Raw genomic sequence first — 24,557 nt, forward strand, 5'->3', positions numbered from 1 at the left:
CTGGGTTCTGAACAATGGGCAATATGAAGAGGATGTAGAAGAAACAGAACAAAATCAAGATGAAGCCAAGCATGCTGAGAAGGTAGAACCCAGTCTGTCTTTATTGACTTACTGTCCCCAGAGGATCGCTTGAGCCCAGGAGTTTGAGGTTGCTGTGAGCTAGGCTGACACCACGGTACTCTAGCCCGGGCAACACAGTGAGACTCTGTCTCAAAAAAAATAATAATAATAATAATAAGTAAATATATCAGCGATAAAGGCAGGTATGACAAACTAATGAAAGGGATACACAAATGAAATGTATTAAACACACCTACATACTATGGTGGAAATAGAGATAGACTTTTAAGTACTAAGTTAAGACATATTTACATGTTTCTTGATCCAGTGGAGAAAATGGCTTTATAGAAGGAATTTCTAGAAGTTCACTCATTCACAATTGCTTGTGTGTATGTGCATCTATATATATAAACTACACACATCCATCCTTAGGCATGAAGCCATTTTTATTGGTACATATCTATAATCTGTTTATAAATCCACTCAGTTTTCCACTTGAGTTTTCTTCAAACCTTTAAGAAATACCCTCGTGATACTTTCGCATGTGTAAGTTTTAAAGTCTCTCCCAAGCCATCTCTGATAACCTTTTAGTCTCTGCAACCAGTTTTTTTATCGAGTCCTTCTAACTCTCAAGATCATCAAAGTACCCCTTCTTTTAAATATTTGTTTGGAGTTTAGCTGAGTTCTATTCCAGAGTGACATAGAGATTCTTAAGGTGTACAGCTCTACATGGGAGAGAAAATGTCCTTCAATTATGAAATTATGGAACATTGGTCCTAAAAATACGAATCCATGCATTTTAATTATAAAGTTTATATTACGTTTTGTTAGCTCTCTCTCTGTCAGGTGGGACAGCAGGACAGGGAAAAAAAATTATTACGTATTTTCACCATTGTTTGTGGAGAACGCACCAACGTTCAGGAGCCCGATGTGAACTGTAATGTCCAGGGCTAGTTTTCAAAACATAAATATAGTAGTGGCTGACATCTGACCTCTGTGTAGCACTCTGAAGTTTCCAGAGAGCTTTCACATACATTGTCTTATTCCACGGTCAGGACAGGTGGTGGCGATGGTGATGGTATCTCTATTCAGTAGATTAGGAGAATAGTATTAAGAGATTAAGTGATTTAACTACTGAGTGGCAGAATTGCTCCTCAAGGCCAGAATTCTTTTTTTTTTTTTTTGAGACAGAGTCTCGCTCTGTTGCCCGGGCTCGAGTGCTGTGGCGTCATCCTAGCTCACAGCAACTTCAAACTCCTGGGCTCAAGCGATCCTTCTGCTTCAGCCTCCCGAGTAGCTGGGACTACAGGCATGCGCCACCATGCCCGGCTGATTTTTTCTATATATTTTTAGTTGTCCAGCTAATTTCTTTCTATTTTTAGTAGAGACGGGGTTTCGCTCTTGCGCAGGCTGGTCTCGAACTCCTGACCTAGAGCAATCTTCCCGCCTTGGCCTCCCAGAGTGCTAGGATTACAGAGGTGTGAGCCACCGCGCCCAGCCAAGGCCAGAATTCTTAACACTCTGTATATCTGTATTGGAAAAGGACAATTTATCTAGCTATCCTAACGTGGGTAGGCTGTCTGGTATTCATTATTTTGATCCTGTATTCATCAAGAAACTTTCTAGTCTAAAATATGGACTCGCAAGTGGTCTTAACCCATCAAGAAGTCAGTGTTCTGTAAAGATAACCAATATCACTTGTTCTTCTCTTTCTCTAAATAGGTAATATGAAAACTAAGTATTTGGCATTCAGATATACAAGTAGGCACGTTGTGGGTTTGTTTAGCATTAATCAGTTTTTTGGTTTCAGATTATCTGTGGGTTAAACTAGACGTTTCCTCACCGAATAGTCAATCATCAAGTTATGCTTTCTTTCTTTCTTTCTATCCTCATCTTAACTTTGGTTGATAATTTGGTACCTACCAGTATGTGGACCAATGGGCAAATTAACAATTTTAAAGCCTTTACTTTCTTTAGATGGAGAAAAAGGATGGTTCTTGGATATGATATATACAGATTTAAATTCAGAATAGTTTGTGCCTATACAAATGTGTATTCTCTTTCTCCATCAGTGCCTTGGCACTGATAAAATATTACTTAGAGCAGAGAACATTTATTAGAGAACTGAGGGATCACAGTTATGTCTTGCGAGAACAGCTCTCTTTGTGAAACATCTCAAGTGGTGAGCTGTTTTGGGAAATGCTAATAACCATTTCTGATGCAGGTTCAGTCACCTGTGGACTCTGCCACAATGTCCCCAGTAGAGAGGACAGCAGCCTGGGTTCTGAACAATGGGCAATATGAAGAGGATGTAGAAGAAACAGAACAAAATCAAGATGAAGCCAAGCATGCTGAGAAGGTAGAACCCAGTCTGTCTTTATTGACTTACTGTCCCCAGAAGTGGGAGGCCACTGAATGGGTTATCTAGCCAAGAACACGATGTCCTTCCAGCCCCCGTCTCCACCTCTACTCTCATGTTAACCATCGTGTACACATCTGTGTAAAATGGGTCAGTGGTGTGTGTGAACATATGTGGAAAATGTTCATCTTGCTGGGGAGGAGGGTGATTAGCTGTAATTTTTTTTATAGATGCCTTAATGTAGAGGATACTCTGCTATTCATTTCTAGTCATTTCAGGTAAATATTTAGTGTTTTTGTAAACTGGTTGTTAGTCTTCAACCAAGGACAAAATTACCCTAGGATGAGACTTCTTTTCTGTATTTTGATAACAATTTGATTTTCTTTTGTTTTGTTTTTTGGGTGGTTTTTGCCTTTCATGGATAAAGAATGTCTAACTGTATCTATAATTCTTAAGAGGGCATTATCTATTGTTTGGGTTGTTTTTTAAGAAACACTGATGTGGGGGAAAAAAAAGAATCATCAAACAAGAACTTTGACATCATTTATAGCATTATCACATTTGAATGGCAACCGGACAATTAGCTTCTTCTTACTTATCAGCATGGTCCTACACTATGCTTGTTAATGCAGTCTACCTCTTCAAAACTCATAAAAACTCTCATCTCTGACCTTCTAGATTAACAAGCATAATTTAGGACCATGATGTTATGTAAGCAATAGCTAGTTGTCTGTTTGTCAATTAAATGGGATAATTTTATGTGAAAATAAATTGCATTTTACAAAGCACCATACAGATTTATCATTAATTATTAATGAATATAAATAAGTAGACCATCCATAAGAAAGCTTAGGCTTTTCACCTAACCTAGAGAATTTGACATTCCTGTGTCCTCAAACCAGAACCACAGAAACTTCACACAAGAAAGGACCATGTAACTAATTGGATTACTGAATTTATGTAAAACTTCTTTGGGAGAATACAGACATATATGTTCCAGCAAGCAGTACCTAATTGGGCAGATGAACCATAACATGAAAATGGGCTAAGAGGCAATATTAATAAGCCCTGTAGACAAGTAGGCCTTTGTTTAGTATTTGAAACCTGAATATTTTACACTTTGATAGGGAGAAAACAGCAATAACCTCTGCCATAAAATTTTATATTGATTTATAGTGGCTTAACAGTATAGAAATGTTGCCTTTTCTCTAAGGGGCTGAGTCTAGTAGAGTGGAGGAATAGTGGTCTGATGAGCCAAGTATGTCAGAGACCCCACAGTACAGGTGGTGACGCAGAAAGCTTTTGCTCTTGTAGACAACTGGCTTTTGACTTATTTTGAGTGATATGTCAGACTTCTAAGTGCTTTTTTCTCTTCCCATTCGATACCATTACAGATTGGGTGTGGCTTGTAGTAGTGGTAGCTTAATGTAGTGAGAGATATGTAAATACATAGGATTTGGGATGCCAAGTTAAGATATCAAATGTAATTTTAGGAAGTAGGGCAAAGCTCCATTAACATTTACGCCAGTTGATAATTTCAAAGAACATTAGCAACAGCACAGGGAAGGGCAGTTCAGACAGCATCTAGCTACGTTGCTCAGGGTTTCTTTTTTTTTTTTTTTGAGACAGAGTCTCACTGTGTTGCCTGGGCTAGAGTGCCGTGGCATCATCCTAGCTCACAGCAACCTCAAACTCCTGGGCTCAAGCTGTCCTTCTGCCTCAGCCTCCCGAGTAGCTGGGACTACAGGCATGCGCCACCATGCCCGGCTAATTTTTTGTATATATTTTTAGTTGTCCCATTAATTTCTTTCTATTTTTAGTAGAGACGGGGTCTCGCTCTTGCTCAGGCTGGTCTCAAACTCCTGAGCTCAAACAATCCGCCCACCTCGGCCTCCCAGAGTGCTAGAATTACAGGCGTGAGCCACCGTGCCCGGCCATCAGGGTTTCTTTTGTAGAACAGTAAATCCCTAATTTCTCAAACCAATGTAACTCTGTTTTTTCTCTCCTGGTCTCCTGCAAGTACGAACAAGAAATTACTAAACTGAAGGAGCGCCTGCGAGTGTCTAGCCGGCGGCTGGAGGAGTACGAGCGGCGGCTGCTGGTGCAGGAGCAGCAGATGCAGAGGCTGCTGCTGGAGTACAAGGCCAGGCTGGAGGACAGCGAGGAGCGGCTGCGCCGGCAGCAGGAGGAGAAGGACAGCCAGATGAAGAGCATCATCAGCAGGTCAGAGCGTCGCCCGGTGGCAGACGCAGGCTCGTTGGGGTACAAAGAAGTGCAGAGATGATCCGGAGGATCTCGAAGGAGTGACAGCAAAAGCTGTTTCCAACCTATGTGCGCTCTGTGGCACTCAGGACAAACGTGGTAACTGACAGTGTCTCTTGAAATATCCTAGATATGATACAGACGGCACTTCCTGTGAAGACAACAGTAGTCTGGTTTTCTTTAACCATAACAATTAGAAAAAATAAAAACTTAGTGACTCACCTGAGAAGTCTTAGAGAGAGGGTTTCAAAAACATAAGTATCCAATGCCCAAGGCTAACTTAATCTTTCAAAAGAAGTCCTGAAACACAGAAAGGAGTTTTATTGGGTACCTGTAAGGCCAGAGGACCGAGAGAGTGCCATAGACGCCAAGGGAGGGGTCAGTTTTACCAGACATTCACTATGGGCTGGGCACTTTTCTAAGCACTGTACAAATAGTAATTTGTGTAATATTTATCACAACCTCTACATAGGCGTTGTTATGATCCTCATTTTACACATAAAGAAACAGGCAAGAAATTCATTAAATCCCTCGCCAAGGTCACATAGTTGGTAGTGCACCAGGACGTGGACCCAGGCGTCCGGACTCCAGATTCCACGCTCATAACCACTGTCCCTCAGTCTTGCCTGACGCTGTGGGCAGCTCGAGTAGGTGGAGGACAGCAAAGTTCACTGTTTTACTAGCAGGGAGGTAATTGGCAATCTCAGCGAGAGCCGTCTCAGTAGAGTTGCAGAGTTAAACATTAGTGGGTTAAGATGTGCACGGTGAATGAGAAAGAAATTAGACCTACTAGGTATGTAGTACTCTTTGAGGAAACTTAGCCGTTCAAGGGAAGAGAAAGATAGGACAGTGGTTCTAGGGTAATTTGAGATTAAGAGAGGGCTGTTTGGTTTTTGTTGATTGGTTTGGTATTTTAAGATGAAATAAGTTGTGCCGAGGGAGGGATCTTATGGAGGAGGAGAACGAAATCATTATTTTAATACTGTTCCAAAGGAGATGAAAATGCCCGGGACCCAGGCACGGGTAGAAAAATTAGCCTTGTATTAATATGTCTTCCAAGGTGGGAGAGAAGAAGAAAGAAAAGACGGTTGCAGGTCTATTATTAGGAAGAAGTGGAAATAATTGAACATGATAAGTTTTGAGTTTCTTGTTTCCTACATCAGCTAGCCTTGTCTCTGAAGATGTTGACATCTCCTTCCTGCCACATTCTAGGCTGATGGCTGTAGAAGAGGAATTGAAGAAGGATCATGCTGAGATGCAAGCAGTTATTGATGCAAAGCAGAAAATAATTGATGCGCAGGTAAGCAGGCTGTGAACCTAGCAGAAAGCACTTGTTTAGCATAACTATTATTGCTGACTTCCCACCTTGCAAACACCAAGTCAGGTATGGGAAAACGAGTCATTGCAAAGTTCTTGGCATTACCTTTTGAAGATGAAATGAGTTATGTGACCTCCATTACTTTTCCTTTCTTTCACTGGTGACAAATCTGTTTACCCAGCAAAATATTAGCGTGCTTAGTGCAACTGCTTAACAAATCTCAACCTAGTGCATGATGGGCTTTGCTTCTTTCCTCATGGAACGGAGGGCATTCTCTAGGGGTAATTGTGAAAAGTGTACTGCATGTGTCTGGCTTGTGACCTCCACTGACCATTGCTTGGCTGGGCTGTTCCCGACCTCATCAGTCAGTCACGTCCGCTACCATCAACCTCTAGCCTCCGAGAGTAATGGAATCGCAGCGGAAACACAAGGGTGTGAGAAGGTACCTTTCCTTATTACTTTTTTGGTTCAGGGTTCGGCATTGCTGCTTGGAATGTGCTTGGCTGCTCTCCTTTGTTGGTGCTATGCTTAGAGAGGGTCTTTTGATAAACATTTAAAAAAAAAGAAAAGGTTGATGAAATCAGAATCTAGGCCTCTGCTCACTGTAGCTCACACCTGTGACACCAATGGAACGTTGACTGCCAACAGCACCTCACAGGGACACGGCAATGACCAGAGCAAGATCCAGGGTCAGGAAATGTTTCTAACTCCTTTTCATTTTATCAGTGCAAAATATGGTTGTATTTCTTAAAGTGAAACAACAAAAAGCAAGTACTGTTCTGATACGACCTGCTAAGGATAAGAGGAAAGGTCTACTGTAATTATCTTACTTGGTTCTTTTTAGAAAATCTTTCTAGTTGTCCCCAAGGTGGGTGAGGGAAGGGCAGTGGAGACAAGGCTATCTCACTGTCTGTACTATAAAAATTCATCCCAGAGGCTTAAGAGAAACAGCCTGGATGAAGAAGGCAATTGAATCAGGAAAACTAGTGTTGATAAGTTTTCACTTTTGGAATTTCAATATAATACAAAGCAGGGGGAGTTCTGTTAATAACCATTCCAGGAGAGATTTTAGTACTAATGAGATAAAGCAGACCTTTTAAATAATTTCAGCTGGTCTAAACCTGTCAGAGTGAAGCGGAGGCGGCTTGGGAGTCGTGGCTCTGTGCATGTTGGCCAACAGGATGGCCCCATCATAGCTCCTGGAGATTTCTACCCCGCCCCCGGTTTTGACATTAGCCCAAGGTGACTGGTTAGAAAGCAGAAGTCATAGGCAGGGAGGGAATCTGCTGCATCGGGGCTCAAAAGCTCTGGAAAATACGGACATTCTCTCGTTTGATAAGGAGGGTGTCATGTACAGGATGGGAGAAATATTCTCAAAGCATCAGTCAGTGTCAGACTTGGGGTCTGGCTACACTGGTCAGAATTTGGGGTCCATACTTCAAGGCAGTGGTTTTCAGATGGTTTGGTTCCCTGGACTATTTTGATGGACCAAGGCACCTTCCATAGATTGACATCAGGCTTCTCCCAGTGATCGTTCAACAAGGACCACTCTCAACTAATGGATCAAATCATTCTGGGGTTGGTTAAAATATTAATAAATTATCCTACTTGAGACCCACTTCGGATCCCTAAAGAATACTTGGAGAATCCACTAGACCATATTTTGAAAACCACTGCACCATGCACAGTACAAATCATAAACACTAAAGATAGTTTTTTAAAAATTACAGTGTTCTGAAAAGGAAGGTTTCTCAATTTCACCTGTTGGCTCACTGATACATTAAGATCTTATAGCAAAAGATTTTGAACATCCTTTGTCATCCTTTGCAATGTATGACTTTTTATATCAGATCCTTTCTTTTGTAAGGATAAATCTTAACCTCTTAAGTGATTGGTGGAGCAGAGCAGCCCTTCTGGCATCATTTAATAGAATGAAGACGTGTTTGGGGGTGAAAGCTTCCCAGAGAGGTAACCTATAGTTTTACATCCCTGACGTGTGCCTTGGTGCCACTGGTAATAAAAAATATTTCTGAAATGAATACAGTTGCTTTACTTATACTAGAGTTGAACCCAACACTTCCCAAAACACCAACACCCAGGTGCCCAGGGAGCTGGTTTTCGTCTCTCTCAGCAGCCCTGTGCTCACACGGGAGAAGCTTGTGCCCGAATCCACCCTCTCCCTCTCCTTGAGTCATTTCACGCTGCAAGGCACAGGCCTGCGTCAGGCACTTTCTAACTAGAACTGCAAGAGGATGAGCACTCCACTGGTGAGTGGCAGAATCTCCTATCCTGGACCTTGTAGGTTGGACATGGGAATCCTAACGATGGTACTAAGGAACCATTTCCTCAAAGTCAGACCAGGGAATGTGCCCCCTCCCCTCAAGCATGAGAAGACACTGTGGCTCCCAGGATCTCTCCACGTGACTCAGATGGAGAACTGAGAAGGGCTTCCTCCTGCGAGAAGCAAAGCAGCTGCCTAGTTACTGTTGCAAGTGACATCTCCGCTGTGTTAAATTACAGGTCATAAATGGAGATGAGATTATGCAAACAGGCAAGTAAACCCTGTCTGTTCTCTAGCTGAGCAGTCCCCACCCTGGTCCGGCGCACTGGCCTCCTACACATTCCAGCTCCTGCAACTCCCCACCTCGAAATCCTTCCCCTCAGGCATGAACTAGATTGCTTTGCCTTCCAATCCAGGCAGATCCAAAATGTCAGAGCATCTTTTGCCAGCTGGACTTGACTTTCAAAAGTCCCTATTTGATTTTTTTTTCTTTTACTTTTTGTTTTATTTTGAGAGGTTGACAGTGGGGGGAAATTCCAAAGGGAGTGTCTCCACGTGGAAACTTTCAGTGCTTGGTAAGGGGGTTGCTTGGCTTCAGCTGTTACCTTCGTAGGCAATGAGCAATTGCAATCATTCTTAGCCTTCTTCTTTGACCCTTTCAGAATCAAGTAGTTTTTTGTCAATAACTGATTTTTTTTATGAACCCTGGAGAACCTGCTTTTCTTAGTATTGGGGCCTTATAATTTATCTAATTTGGAAATATCTTTTCTTCTTTAATTATTCAAGAAATTGTCAGTTATTCTGTTTAGAGATCATTCCTGCCATAGGGGGAAACATCATGTTTGGCTCCTACCTCTTGTTTTCTGGTAACCACTGGCCAGTCCTTACCTATTAGATCTTATTTTATTTTTTTTTCTTACCTATTAGATTTTAAAAGATCTATACTTGTTATCCCAGTAAACTCCATTGGCTATAATTTTTTTAAATAATATAAATATATATAGTTGTTACTATTATTAAAAAGCCCTGCAGGTCTTTCTTTGAGTTTTGCCTATCTTTAAGTGAGTTACCTTCCCCAAATTAAAAGCATCTTATACTAGATTAGTGGCTATTTAGTAACGCTGCTTTGGTATGTCTTACCAAATGAGCTCTCCATCAGGAAAAGGAGAATTGTTCTTTAAGTGATACTAACAAGCATGAGCCAGGGTTGTTTTCACACTTTCCAACTGTGGCCAGCAGCAGTGCTGCCCTGTAGATCCTGCCCCGCCCCGACCCCAGAGGTAAGCAACTAAAGGAAGCATGACTCGATGCCACGGTTGTATATGGTTCTGCCCAGACTGTCCCCAGGGCACCATGGGTGCCAGCAGAGCAGCGCTGTGTGGCTGCTGCGTTAATGGCAAGGGGCGGCACCACCCCTCAGCCAGCCTTCCTTCCTCTGAACCTCACCACGACTAACCTCACTGTGCTTTTCCCTGGGCAAATTCAAAACTCCTAGGGCAGGAAAGCTTTTGGCTTTGGGGTTGTTCCACATGTGCTGTTTTCTTTTTAATTTCATGGGTGTAGGTAAAAACTATCCTTCTCTGCATTAACTTGTTTTCTGAAAAATATAGATTTCCCACTGGAAAGATTCTGGAATGATTTACCTAGCTGCTGGAGCTAAGATGAGACTGATAATGTTTTGATGCAGTGATTTTTTTTCTTTAATTAGATGGTCCTTTCCTTTAGATTTCTTTTTTTGTTCTCTCTCTGTCTTTTTTAGCCCCTTAGTTTTTTGTTTGTTTGTTTTATGTTTGCTTTTGTTTTTTTGGGGGGGGTTTTTTGGGGGTGTGTATTCAACAACCCTTGGTTCCCAAATATTGGTTCTAAAGCATTTTTTTCCCAGAGACTCAAAAGTAAAATGAAAACAATCTCCTCCTGGAGTGACTCTGAGCTGGAATGGGTCTAGGAGCCTGTGCTCTCTGTTCGTTCTCATGCGTTATGTTGACAGCAACCCCCTTCGGCCACATCTTCCTCCCCATAGTCAAGTAACTCCTTGGTCTGAGCTTTTTGGCTGCCTTTTCCCCCTCTTGCTGTTGCATCCTCACCTTATTGGTGACTCTAAACTGCTGCCATGTGTTGTTTTAATTTTGAGCACAATGTGCCCGATGATGCCCTCTCTGGGGCCGGAACCCATAGATCACGTGCACGTCTCCTCCGTGAAGTGAAACCTCTGGTGCTTCTTTCTTTGCCACCTGATTTCCACGTTTCAATTTTGACCAAAAGCACTTAGTGAAGCAGCTTGACACCTCTGTTGCATAGTCTGAAGTGACACGTGGTGTCATTTTTGCATGATGGCCTCATGTCCCAAGAGATTATTCATAGCAAGGCCTGCTATGCTGCAAAGAAAAAAGAGAGAAAATAAATGCAGACCCACTGGGCTCAGGCAAAGCCGAAGCTGCCCAGTTGCAGAAAGAGGCAGAGACGTTCCATTGTCTGGGAAGCACCGTGCACACAGCTGCTTGAAAGCATCGGACTAGTCATTCGGTAAAGAAACAGTGTTATTTCCCGCGTGTCGTCTGAATAAAGCCGTGATTGGTGTGTTGTAGGAAAAACGGATCGTGTCCCTGGACTCAGCCAACACCAGACTGATGAGCGCGCTGGCCCAGGTGAAGGAGCGGTACAGCATGCAGGTCCGCAATGGCATCTCCCCCACCAACCCCACCAAGCTTTCCATCACGGAGAATGGTGAATTCAAGAACAGCAGCTGCTGACAGCCTTGCGACTAGACAGACTGTGGAAGGAGACAGAAGGAAACTGACCGCTCTCCTGTCCCCAGCCCTCTCCCCAGCCCCTCCAGGTTTACAGAACGTTGCTGCTTCCCAGTGGCGCCGTGGCGAGGCTCTGGAATGAAGAAGGGAACCGCGTCTTTCAGGGCATGAGGCGCCGACCTCCGGGTCGACGCTCTCCCTCCTCATCTCTGTGTACATAGGGAGCTTAGTTCTGGGCCGTGTACAGAAAATGCCTCTGTAACATACCAAAAGGAAGTTAATAATGTAGATTACCTTTTTGATTATTGCTATTTTTATTATTGTCTTCCTCTTGCTGAAAGCACTGCAGTTGTTAGGGAGGAAGCGAGGAGCTGCGTGTGGGTGGGAAGCGAGCCTGTGGGCGCAGCAGGCAGAGACCAGGCGTGGGCGGGTAGAAGCGCCTGAGGTGCGGTAGGACGTGGTCAGGACGAAGTTTTCAGGGATTCACCTACCGGTTTAAAGACCCTGCTCTGGCCCCCTTGTCCTTAGGAAAACATGCAAATACAAGATCCATACGAAACGGTAATTTATCGCACTGATCGGCCAAGACTGGTTCTGGTCAGACCGCTAATCCAATTTGGGAACTCACCGTTTCAGAGGAGACAGATAAAAGTTGTTGTATCAAAACTGGACTTTTAGGAGTCATTTCTACTGAACTCCTGTCAATATGTTAATTTCCTCTATCTATAGCAGATGGGAATTTTCTGTTTTAGATAGGGGGCTTTTTTAAAAATCCCAATTGTAATAAAGGATGTTCTTTTTCCTCTTTTAGAGTTTACAGAACTATAAATATTTGTGTCTCTACATGTCATCTTCATCTTCACACATCCACTGCTCCTTCCTCCCCGTGGCGGGAGCCATCATCACTAACAGGGTTTGCTCTCCCCGGGGAGGTTATTCAGACACGCTGTCCATAAGCCATCTGAACAAACACCCTTTCTTCCACACAGAAAAGGGCTAACCACACCATACCAGGAATCTCTGAATATTCCTACTGAAATTGTTTTCTATTAAGTTATAATTTTTGTTTGGAATAAAGATTTATCCGGTATACTAGCAAATCTATGGGCAGGGTAATTTTATCTCCATCTTAAACTTTTAAATTGCTTCTTCCTTTTATCCCCTCCGTAAAATTTGGAAAGGAAATCCAAATCTGACATCACTCTCTTAAAAGTGGTGATTATTTGTTTAAAAAGAAAGAAAGAAAAAACAAACAAAGTATCAAGATGGCACATTCCAGTTGTTCTTCCCATCCTCTCGGTAGATCTGGCAACAGTGACTTAGTTTCCACATTTGTCATCCATGGCTTTATTATAGGACAGGAAAAATCATGGAATCTGATCCATTTCCTTTTTTCCAGAGGTGTCAAATGTCATCTTGAGTGTAACTTTGATTACCAGAGTATGGAATGTTATATGTTAGACATTATAAGTACAAATATATATACATATATATTCACACATATGTACATATAACTGCACACATAGGAAAATTTCATGCCTTCTCTGTTGTCAGATATAATATAAAAGGATCTTGACTCTCTTTAAGCAAGATCTAAGAAGTTGTTTTATATTGAGAAAATAACAATGTTTCTCAAATAAGTTGATGTTTATTTTAAATTATAAACTTTCAGGAATGTTTTTTAAAAAGAAAAGGGGAGGAAAAAAGGCCTGAGGGAGCCGTGCAGGTGGAGCAAGTGTCTCTGCGTGGCAGAATGTCTGTAAGGGAGCAAACGCAGGGCCCCTCGAGCGAAGCCCACACAGACCCCGGGCTCCCTCGCCCCCAAGTCCCAGGCTTGCGTCCAACCTCCTGGGCCCTCGGCCGCACCTCTCTCAGGTGGATCTTTGCGTTGGACCTTCCATTTCCGCAGTCATGACCTCATCACCCACGACCTTTTCAAACAGTTTCTCTCATTACAGTGCCTGGTTGTGCCAGGCAGAGATTCAAATAGGAGCTTTCGCTGTGTTTACTTGATCTGCAGGCTTCACGCCCTGCCGCTTTGACCCTCGCGTCTCTTCTTGACCCTTGGCAGTCATTTTACAAGTTCTTACATCTTCCCTCCAAGCCGAGGCCACCCTGTGGTCCGAATCATTTGTTTTAATAGGAAGAAGAGGTTGTCAGTTCTGAAGTAGTGCCCTTTGCTGAGGAAGGGAGGATGTAAACAGATCTGTTCTTTTTCTGGCTATTCTCAGGTCCAGCCGTGTTGAGTTCATTCTTTGTAAAAGCCTTCCGTGGTGCCACAGAAAACCTGGCAGAAGAACTGACCATTTCCACGGCCTTAAGTGTGTAACATGGGTGGCGTCTTGCGTTGAGGTTTGGAAGTTCTCAAGTATTGATTATGGATTAGAGAGAGCTGATAAAATTACCTATACTGAGAGCTGAGAGGAGACCAAAACAATCAAGTATGTTTCTGATGGATACAAAGTATCTTGTTAGCATTGTGGGAGCTCCTTAGAGGGCTGTCTACATTGGCAGATTAAATGCCCAACGTATTTGGACAGACTGTGTAGCCCTCTACTATCAGGTTATCTTGAATGAGGAGAAAAGAGCAATAATAATAATAAGAGGGTTAGAAGTAAGCCAAAAGTTCAGAGTTGTTGCCTGATGCTAGATTATCCTTTCAGTCTACTCCTATTCAAATATTTTTTGTTTCTTTAGAGAATGCTGCAATCTATTGAAGTTATTCCGAATGACTTTTTTAAGTATGGAAGAAGGCAGCACGGATGATGACTTTTATGGAGGTGTTCATTGGCCTCTCTAAAGTCCAAATAGGTGCGTGGCCTCCGTTTGCTGGGGGGAGGTGCCTGGTTGAAGAGAGGCCCGTGTCTGGCATCGCCTGTAAATCACCACATTGTGGGGTGCAGGACAGGCCGGGTTGAGCGGAATTTGGAACTCAGGTGAAGTGCTCGTCCAGCTGACAACCAGACTGGGCCGTCAGCAAGGACTATGTCGATAGGAGTCAGGAAGAGAGCTTCAACATGTAGCGTGTTCCCCCGTTACGTCACTGAAGCAACAAGGCCTCTGGGCTGAAGCAGCAGCAGGAGTTGCATTTCCACCTGGGGATCGGACTCCCCGAGTCTGCGGTAGAAGCCACGTCAGGGAGATCGAACCTAGGTAGCTAACACGCACTTGAGAACTACTGTGTTCGAAGCACTGTCACCGAGGTGCTGCCTGGGTCTAGGGCCGTGTGTTTATTGGTAAGGGAAATGTGACAAACTGAGGCAGTCACGCTGCTGTAGCTTTTGGATTTTTTCACTTAGCATCAGGTTGGTCAGAATCAGCTTCCTCTGACCGGTCTGCTTCCCCCTTCTCCGTGACGGAGCCGGACCGAGACAGAGCAGGTGTTTCGGCTCCCACTGCTGTAAGCTCTTGAGAATGAGCTCGACCTCAGAAGTGGATCTCGGTGCACCCGCGGCCTTGGTCCCGCATCTGTGTGGTTCGCAGACCACTGGCTTTCGCGCTGTCCTCAGAGCCATCCCAGAGTGCGAGCAGGGCTCCCTTTTGGAAGTCCCAGAGCAAGGCAGCTGTCCTCAAGCGAGTTTGCGTTATGCATTTGTTCTGTCTGCCACCTAGGTTCGCTTCCAGTTGTTTCTAGTTTGGAGCTCCTGAGAAGGCTGGTCCTGGGACTGGGCGTGAGGAAGGAGCCCGCCTCAGGGGTTCCTCGGTCCCCCGGCTGCTCCACAGCCCCTGCCTTTCCAGCCACGCCTTTGGGGGCCGCCTTCCCTGCAGACTGCGGGAAGCCGAAAGGGCTTCCTCTTCACTCCCTTCCCGTTCTCACAGCAGAGTCCTCGCTTGCCCCGGCAATAGCAGTGGCCGTCCCCCCCCTTCCCTGGGGGCCAAGAATTTGGGATACTTTTTTTTTATCAATATGTCAGTTGAAAGGACTTATTTTACTAGTTTATTAAAAGCAGGAAATGTTGGGGTGTTGAATCTTTAAATAGAATCTCTTTTCATATTTGAATGATTATTAATTCTAGAAGCATTCTCTTGTTGTCATGACCCAATTATGAATTCTCTTGAGCTTAGGAAGGACAAAAGTGATGAAATTTGCATGAGATAGAATAAATATCTTATGAGGAGTAAAAGAACCTGGGAAAGATACACGATCCGGAAGGGTGCTAAGGCATAGCAGTCTTCTTGGTAGCCCAGAGGTTCAAGGAAACGAAGATTTGTATCCCTTTCCCGCTCCTAAAATACACAGACACACAGAAAGGCAGTTTCTGTGGACAACGCATGCACACCCACACAACACACAGTTCCTAGGGCTTCCTTTTTCTAATGTTAATCCATTTTATAAAGCAGGATTCCCAAACTTTTGAGTTCTTTTAGGTTTTATGCTCTCATTTGTTACATTTTATGACATTCTGTCCTCTTAAAAATGTACTGTATGTGTTATATGTATGTATAAGTTAAAGTGACTTGAAATTAATTTGGTTTGACATTGTCTCAAAAACCCTCAATATCACTGTTGATACCATGGGGCGTCATAGAAAGAAAGCTGTCACCGATCTGAGAGTGAGATCCAAAAAGAAGTAGCCTTGGTCCCTGATCATTTAATCCTCAGATGTTTGAGTAGCCAACCCAGCAAGACTTGGCAAGTGCAGGGAACCACCCAAGGAAAGGAAAACGGTCATTTTTGCTTGTATTTCAGCATGCATTTTAATTTCCTACTCCTTTGTTATTTTTCATTCAAATGCCCTAATTGTTCCCTAGGAATCGTTTTAGTTTGGGACTTAAAACCAGATTTATCTATTGTTGTAGAGAGATTTCCACAGAAGCTGTGTTTTAGGGGCCTCCATCATCGGTGTGGGGGTACAGATATTTATGTCTAAATATGTCATTTGCAAACTTCCAAGGGAAAAATTTCAATTCCCAGTTCATGAAAAGGTTAAATACGAATCGACTCAATGACCACTATCCTGCAGAAAAGTTAAATAGTAAATTAGGTTAAATTTTAACTGGTGCTTAGACATTTCCTAGTTATATTAAAATTAACTTAAGCAGACAGCAGCACATTAACCTGAATCACACCTGTGAGGAATTTACCTTCTAAATTTGATTTTGTTTTTCATCTCCAGGGCCTTAATAAGAGTGTGTTAACACACACGACTATTTTACAATGATAGCTCTAAATAATTTATTTTTTATTTCAGAAAGAGAAATACACCTTAGAAAAACAAAACCCAAGATTTTATTTTATTTTTAAAGCCATATTTTTGTGCTAGTAGCACTTAGATTGTTCCATATCTGAGATCCATTTCCACATTTCATTACCTGGGTTTGTTCTAAAGAAGATTTATTTTTGTTTTGTGAATAATTTTTGACGGTTCTTGTACATGTACAGATATAGATACATTTGAGGTCTTTTATTGATATTCCTACAAAGAATATAAATAAACTTTAACTTTAAACATTTCAGACTAAAGTTCCTACTGTATTTGACATAGCACTGTCTTCTAGCTTGCATCTGGGTGCTTAGGACACTTGGAGAAAAACGAGAAAGAAACGTATGCAAAATCATTATTCTGAAGATATATTTTAAGAACAATGTGTCTTAGAATTTCCCAACTTCGAGGTAAAAAGGACTCAAATGCAGGACGAATAACCAGCGTTAATGTATGTCATGTTGTGCTGACACAACTAACGTGCTCCTCCTCCCGGAGAATTTAAATCTCTTTAATAGCTTGTGACTGGTAAAGAAAGTTTCCTCTGGTTTGTCTGGAAGTGTAGCTTCCTGGACCACTACTATCCTCTCTTCATTCTCCAATTAGATTAATGGGGTTTGTTTTCAGGATTTTTGTTGTTTGGTTCAGATTTTTTATTTTAAATTCCAAATTTGTCATTTTCAAGGTTGTGGTTCCCAAATACCCCCGTTTTCTCCTGCATATCCGTTTTATTCTATAAAATCCAGGATGCATGTTTGCCAGAGTTTTCTTTTATGTTAGTTGTACGTTGATGCCTCTTGGCATATCTCAAGTTATTTCTAATCCTGTTCTACTAGGAATTAAAAAACTAAAATTCACTCAAAATCCCGACTACATGAGAAGGAAACTGCAAATCAGTAGACTTGGGCTACTTTTTGTTCACTTCGAAGCCGACCCACTTCAGTCTGAATTGCTGGTGACCTAGTTGACCTAGTGCAAGCTTTAAGGCTTCTTTGATCTGAAACGTCAGAAAGAGAAAAACTGTTGACGCCATCTTGTTACCTCGTAGTTCCCTTCGCCCTGAACCGCCCGCCCACGTGCCCTTGTGTGTATGTCCAGGCTCCCTCCAGCTGCCTGACTTTTGTCATTACCATCTTCACGGACAGGAAAGTATACAAAGCAATTTTGTTAGCCAAAGAAAAGAAAAAGTTTAACAACAAATAAGACTAAAACAGATGACTGAATCAGTGGTTCTCAAAAGTGGGAGTGGCTCCTGCCCCACCGCCGAAAAATTACGTAGAATCTCTCCAAGGACGGGGCCAGGCTTTTGTGTAAAACCTTCCAGAGGATTCACAAGAGCCAGGGTTAAGAACCACTGGTCCACATTGAGCTGTGAGCACCGCACGTGAGTGTTAAAACGTTTTCTATCCCCATTCCTGAAACTGGGATAAGTTGGCTATTGGTGTTTCCTTGACTTCTATTTGGAATTTAAAGTGCTGCTAAAACTGAAAATATACACTCAGTCTTCCCACACACACACACTTGTCCCCACCGATGCCATTCTTTAAATCTGCGAGGTAGATATTCTCTCCATTAACATTCCATCCCATTTATGGAATAGGTACATTCCAGCAGAGCTGACCAGAAGATGAAATTCCCCATTTTAACTCCAATTTCCCTGTTGAGTTCAATTTGAAACAGAAGGTAGGTGGCTTTCTGGTTTGGTTCCAGAAGCTTCAGTGAGTGTACTCCTCAAAGAGTGCCGAAGGGCCCAGACCAGAACCAAGTATGCTGCATTTGACTTTTAAGGAATAAACAAAGTAGAGAACTCAAAATTCCTTTGTCGCCCTCCCCCCCAAAAAAAAGGTTCTTAACTTTTGTAGACCTAATACTCAGTACTGCAGTTTTATTACTTGAAATCTATCAGGTGCTAAGTTGCGTCTTGCACTTGGCATTCTTTCAACAGCAAAATGGGCCAAAAGCTCTCCAATCCCCCTCCCCACTCCTGCTCACACGAGTGTTCCAAAATCATGAGCATTTTGTAAGACCCAGTTGGCTCTATGAAATTACAATAGAGCATTCTATATTTTGTTATAATTTTTAAATTGTAATACACTCTTTATATCAGTAAAATGTATAATAAACACATATACATTATACATACACACTACTGGTCTTTCTAGAAACTTGATTTTGTGAAATTCTAGAATGAATTGCTTGGGCACTATTTGTTTTGTCTATGCATAAATTGCAGTGAGGTAAATGCCAATGCGTTTCTTTGTAAAATTGTGATTTTTGGCTAGATGGTCTGTAGGGTCCTCCCTAGCTCTGACACCCTATGATTATTATCCGATATAATTGAGAAATGTGCTCTTAACCCACGTTCAAAAATCTGAGGCTTTTCTGTCAGTATTTATTAATAGTAACAATTCTTCCTCTTCACAATCTGCCATGGTACAATACTTTAAAAGAACCAATAAAAAAAAAAGTCTGGGACAAATATATATTCAGAACACTACACTAATAATGTTGATAGTAATAATAGCTAATGTTTATTGAGCATCTACTATGTGTCAGACAGTTTGCTGAGCACTTTTCATGGAATATATCATTTAATCATAACACCAACCACATACGAGTTAGGTGCTATTATTATCCTTCCTATTTCACGAGGAAACTGAGGCTCAGAAAGACTCAGTTACTTGGCCAAGGCTACACGATGAATAAAGCCAAGACCCAAACTCAGATCCTTCTGACTCTGCTGTCTTGATTTAAAAAAAAAAAAAAAAAAACTCAAAAAATATCGGAGAGAGTAAGAAAAAGATCCAGAAAGATCCTAGCATATGACCAACCTGTCACCATGAGCCAGAGTGACGGCAGGGAGAACGAGATGAGGTAACTTCGCAAAGCTTTGTCTCCTGCTGCGCTGGTTTTGATAAATTCCACCTGGCACTGTCAAGGCATCTGACGGTAAAAAATCAGAATGGGCAGACGTCTCACCTGTCTCAAAAACTGGTCTTTCATCTCTTCCGGGTCCATCAGAGTCGGGATGGTGAAATCTGCTTTCAGAATTCCGAAAGGGTGCCCTGGAAAAGAAAGCGCTGCTTGGTTCGGGGGAAATTACCCTACTGCCGTTTGAAAGCTTCACGTTCTTAGCAGTCAGGAGCGCCCGCTGGACACCACAGATGCAACATGGTCATTTAGTAATAGGATTTCAAAAGGAAAGAAAAAGAAACTGCTGAATAAGAGAACACTCAGCCACAATTAGGACCAACCAATCAGTGGCTGAAAAAGAAAAAGTCCTACACTTCGGGATCATGCTGGTTCTTCCACGGCCTGGCCACCCAGCAGGCAATTATTTGCTTTCTGTTTCTTCTGTATTTTTCTCCTTGTAATCTGGTAAGTCGGTGCTGCACGGCATGCTGGAAACACTCACCTCTCCTCGGGCTCTACTCCCAGAAAGCTCTGGAGAAGTTCTCTGACCTGCAGACGGGCTCCTCCTCCAGCCACGGGCACTGGTCATCGTGGCGGCATCTGCAACCTCACGACAGGACCGCCCTGTGCTCGCGTGGCGTTTTCTCGTTTATCGAGTGTCTGTGCGACGGTCGGGCGCTCGCAACAGCCTGTGATGTGCCATTGCCACCCTGTCCCCAGCGCCGTCTTTCCTGGCGGGTCTCCAGTGCCCCGCGCTGAGTGACCTTGCCGATCTGCCGGCTGCGCCGGCGAGAGAGGGCGCTTGGGAAGCAGGCAGTTACCTGACTTTGGGGCCGATGTTTTCCTGTGGGCCTCTGAGCTCGAAGGTCGGGCCTCAGTGGCACCAGCCGCATCTTCCATGTCGGGGCCGCTCCCCGCACCGGTCACGGCTGCACGAAGGAGAATAAAGTCATCGCAAATCCAGCAGGCAGGAAGGCGGCCTCACACCGGGGACGGGCCGTCTCTGCGGGTCCGGCGGTCCTTGACGCCCGCCACAGACCCCGCACCCCGCCCTCGATTGCGCCGCCGTCGTCTCTGCAACCCGCCCTGGCGTCAGGCTGCGTGGCCGGGCAGTGTTGCGGGTCTGGCCTCGGTGCCCGCTTGTTCTCGTTCAGCCGCCACTGAGGCGGCGCCTCCACTGTCTCCAGCCACGCAGAGCTGCCGCCCTGGCGCCTCCGCCCAGGGGGCGCCTCCACCCAGGTCGGGCTCCCGCCCCCGGCTGCTCCCCGGCCCGCGGGGCCGCGCCCTGAGGCCCCCCCGCCCCGGCTGCTCCCTGGCTCCCGCCCCCTCGCGTCCGCCAAAGTCCTGTCAGTGCCCGCAGGTGTCTTTTTATTTTTTCGAATGTGGAAAAAAATCCTGTTATTTTGTGGTATATTACTGTAAAATATCGAAGCAAAATTATCCCCTCCCCAACCCAGGGACACCCTCTCTTGAAAGTGCGCTACAAACTGTGCTTCCCACACTGGAGTCTGTTCATCTGCGCGTGTAAAACCCGCCCTCGCACGCGCACCGCGGGCGCCGTCGCTCTCCTGACCCGCTCAGCGACGCTGCTGTCGGCGGCCCCGGAGCCCCGCCCGGCCCTGCAGCCGCGTTCAGGGCCCGGCCACCGCGGGGCTCGACGGTGGCGGGTCCGCCTGGCCGCCCTGCCCCGGCTCGCCCCCGCCGCCCCCGCCCGGCCGCGGGCCCCAGCACCTGTGCGTGGCCTGGGCGCTGGCTGCGCGCTGGTTCCTCGGGAGGCAGGAGCCGCCGGGGCGGAGGCGGAGGCGGAGGCGGGACGGAGCGGCGGCGGCGCGGCCGACTGCCGGTGTCCGACGGCGGGGTCTGCGAGGAGACGCAGTTCGGGGTCTGCGCGCCCCGCGGGCTGCCGGGCCGGAAGCCGCAGCCGCGCCGCCTAGCGGCGGAGGAGGGCGCGGACGCCGGGACCGGACGGCGCTGTCCCGCCTCCAGTCCCCGCGCAGCTCTGCGGCGGGAGCGCGGCCTCGCAGACGGTGGCGGCGACCCCCGAACCCGAGCGCGGGAGAATCAGCCGAGACGGGCAAATCCAGGGGCGGAAAGCAGAGCGGGGCGACCGCGAACGGGTGAGGAGCTGCGGGACGCGCGCCCCGCAGACGCGCTAGGGGGCAGGCCGGGCTGCGAGAGGGCGACGTTCAGGGCGGGGAGAGCGCCCGGGACACCGGGGCGGGACGCCCGAGACGGGAGGGACCGGCTGTGCCTCGGCTCCCGCGCAGTCACGGCGACACGAACGGCGACACCAGCCACTCTCTGCCGGGCGCTCGCTCCGTGCAGGGTCCCCGCCAGGTCCTGCACCGCCGCTCTCGGCCGTCTAAGCCGTTCTACGAGGCGGCATCGCCCGCCCCATTTTGCCAAATAAGTGTCCGGGTGAGGAACCGGAGGCTCAGGGTGCTACGGCCCGCCCGAGTCCAAAGCCCGGCTCTGACTCCGATTACCAACTGCTGTCACCAGCTGCGCGCCCAAAGGCAGGATGGAGTCCGTTCCGTTCTTTAAAGATCCCAGAATTAAGATAAAACAGCTTCCTCACAAGCGCGCAGTGCGAGGGTCTCAGGAGCCTGCTGCAGAACTCAGTGACCCTCAAATCGAGACGTGCTTCCCGAGGCCTGTCCCCAACGTCCCTGGCTACCAAGGAAACCCCTTCCGCCTCGTCCCGCCCTCGCACTCACCGTGGAAGCAGATGAAGGGCTGCAGCGAGGAGCAGTTGGCCGAATAGACTCGCGGGGAGCGGTTCGCGTAGCTGCGGAGCCCCGCGCACAGCCCCGTCCCGAGCCTGGGCAGCGCCCCCAGCCAGGACGGGATGCTGGCACCCAGGTCACTGGACCAGCTCGGAGCCCCCGAGTTCGCATTGAAGTAGAGGCCGATCCAGGCGTCAGTCTCCCTCGTGATGGACTTCAGGGCCTCCTTGCCTGCCTCGCTAGTCACCGTCTGCAGGTCGGCCAGGTCTGTCTGGTGGCTGCGGCAGTACAGCAGGGCCAAGGACCACGTCATCACCTGGTCAAATCGCGTGAAGGTCCGTCCGCCGATCTGGACCACAGCTGGGGCCAAAGAACATGGACATCACAGGCCTGAGGTCCTGGATCTCTGACAGCCCAGCCCTTGGGTGTTAGGTTTGATCAAAACCACAGTGTCGCAGGCAGACTAAACGCCAGGTTGGGAGAATGGGTGAGCTGTCACAGGGACAGCTGCGGGAAACACTAGGGAAAGCGGGGGCCGAGGCTCTTCTTGCAGCTACATGGCCCTACAAGCTAAGTCTCAACGTCTTCGTCTATGCAATGGAGACAGTAGCAGAACCTAAAGTCAAGAGTACATGAAACTATGAATATAAATGGTTTAGCACAGTGCGTGCAAACACAAAGCGATTAATGAATGGTGGTTACAATTTGGGGGAGGCTCTGAGGGAACAGAACCGTCCTGCTTTGGAGTCCCCCTCGTTTGCGACTTCCAGGGACTGTGCGCGCGGCGCTGGCTCTTGCGGGGCGCCAGCGCTGGGCAGAACAGAGGAGGCGTGTGCTGTCCCTAGGCGCCGCGCCAGGAGAGGCAGGGACACCAGGCAAGCCCGGTGAGGGGCAGACCAGGCGGACAGGAGGCAGAGCAGGTCCGGGGCCCTGCCTTCCCGCAGAGCCCAGACACGAAGATGCCCACCTCCCACAGCCCCCACCTCCAGCCCCTGCCTGAGGCTGGACTGGGCCAGGTAGGACAGGTCCCGCCCGCCCTGCCCCTGCCAGCCTGTCTCCCAGGCAGCACACAAGCCCGCGCATCTGGTTCCAAACAGCGGGAGTTTGGAAAGGACGTGAGCAGCTGGGGCTCGACCCGGAGCACTGGTTTCGGAGGGCTGGACAAAGGAAACAGTCCTGTTTGCAGAGCAGGGAGTCACGCCCTTAGATTCAAATAGGGCCTCCCAAACTCACACACACCTGCTCGCCTAAGCCCGGCCAGATTTGCCTCGCGTTTCCCATGCATTTTCCCTGTCTACACTGATTTTTTATAAGTTCCTCTTTGAGCTATGCATGTGGCCCATGTCGTCTTTTTGAATCCTCACTGTCGTCCTGGGAGTGCACATTACTGACAGATGAGGATAGGGGGCCAGGAGGTGATGGCTCGCCCCCGCTCACGCCACATCAGGCAGCAGCATGAGACGCAGACGCAGGTGCACCGGCCTTGGACGGCCGTGCCCTTCTCTCTCTGCAACTTCCTGTTCCACACCAGGCAGAAAACCAACCCTGCAGAGCAGAGCGATGGAGTGTGTTTCCTTTGCCACAGAATTTCTCAAACCGGATAGGAAGAAGCTTTTTTTTTCTCTACTACCAGGGCAGTACTATCCAGAGGGGAAAATGTCAGAGGAAAACGCCCCGTCCAGATGGGCGGGCAGTGCCGGGGTGTGACGAGGTGCTGCACAGCCCCAGCCCCCGGAGGCAAAGCGGGCTGCAGCCCAGCCCGGGTCCTCCCTTGGTCCCACTCTGGGATTAGACCTTGAGCCAGGCGGCCACGCCTCTAGGCCCATCAGAGTGACGAAGGCGTGATCCTCTCCCTGGGATCCCCGGGGCAGCCAGGCAGGGGTGGGGGGAGCAGAGGGGACCCAGGGGTGCTAATCCTGCTGGCCGGTCCAGGGAGGTGGGTCCAAGGGAGAACAAGCCACATGCCTAGAAAAGGGCGGGTGGGGCAGGCGTGTACCTGGCTTTGGGGAGGTGGTCGGAGAGGGCTCCGTGGAGATGAGGTGCCCCACGGCAGGGTCTGCAGAACAGAAACAGCCTCGCGTTACGGGCTGGGCGTGGGTGCTGCCCAGGATCCTCTGCGGCGCCGGGAGAAGCCTTGATGGGGCAGGCGGGCCTGTGTGTCCCTTTCTGCGTTTACTCCGTAAATACAGATTAAGCACATGCTGCGAGGCGGACCGACGCCATGCCCTGGGGAAACAGCAGAAACAAGACCAGCAGAGTCCTTGCTCGCGACGGGAACACAGGAGGAGCCGGCCTTGCAAAGGCGCGGGAAGAGCTGCCGCGCAGAGCCGGGTGGGGAGCGCGGCGGGACCAGGCAAGGCCTCGGTGGCCACGAGAAGGAGGGTATTCTAAGTGCCACGAGCACTACCGATCCCTTTGTTCGAGGGAAGCAATCGGACTTACACTTTTAAAAGCTCACTGTGTAGAATTGGCAGAAGAAGGGGACACGGTGGAACTTTCTAGATTTGACTTTTTTTCTATCCTGACTTACAGCCATTTCTCTAATGGGGTCCTGGGAAGAGGGGGCAGAGGAAATGGAAACTGAGGCCACAGAGAAGACGCGATGTGGCAAAACGGGCAAGGTGATGAGCAGCTTCCTCTGAAAGATGAGCCCGGGCTCGCTCCCCTCCCCCCGCTCCCCTCCCCCC

General features: G+C 46.9%; 2 protein-coding genes across 2 annotated transcripts in view; one reads left to right on the forward strand and one right to left on the reverse strand.

Moving 5' to 3' along the window:
* The window catches only part of RASAL2 (RAS protein activator like 2), a 455,850-nt gene extending 444,152 nt beyond the window's left edge, over window positions 1-11,698 (forward strand). Inside the window, exons 15-18 of the mRNA XM_012646543.1 lie at window positions 2,285-2,419; window positions 4,440-4,642; window positions 5,894-5,981; window positions 10,866-11,698. Of these exons, the coding sequence (XP_012501997.1) occupies window positions 2,285-2,419; window positions 4,440-4,642; window positions 5,894-5,981; window positions 10,866-11,030 (591 nt within the window). The 3' untranslated portion in view covers window positions 11,031-11,698. The remainder of the gene's footprint in view (window positions 1-2,284; window positions 2,420-4,439; window positions 4,643-5,893; window positions 5,982-10,865) is intronic.
* Window positions 11,699-16,383: 4,685 nt separating this feature from the next.
* Window positions 16,384-24,557, reverse strand: part of LINC00083 (long intergenic non-protein coding RNA 83) — an 11,317-nt gene continuing 3,143 nt past the window's right edge. The window contains exons 3-7 of the mRNA XM_012646530.1: window positions 23,867-23,926; window positions 21,862-22,230; window positions 19,966-20,073; window positions 19,211-19,296; window positions 16,384-17,228 (exon numbers count right to left, since the gene is read on the reverse strand). Of these exons, the coding sequence (XP_012501984.1) occupies window positions 17,139-17,228; window positions 19,211-19,296; window positions 19,966-20,073; window positions 21,862-22,230; window positions 23,867-23,926 (713 nt within the window). The 3' untranslated portion in view covers window positions 16,384-17,138. The remainder of the gene's footprint in view (window positions 17,229-19,210; window positions 19,297-19,965; window positions 20,074-21,861; window positions 22,231-23,866; window positions 23,927-24,557) is intronic.

This window comes from Propithecus coquereli, unplaced genomic scaffold (assembly GCF_000956105.1).
Source record: "Propithecus coquereli isolate 6110/MARCELLA unplaced genomic scaffold, Pcoq_1.0 Scaffold246, whole genome shotgun sequence".
NCBI classification, from domain to species: Eukaryota; Metazoa; Chordata; class Mammalia; order Primates; family Indriidae; genus Propithecus; species Propithecus coquereli.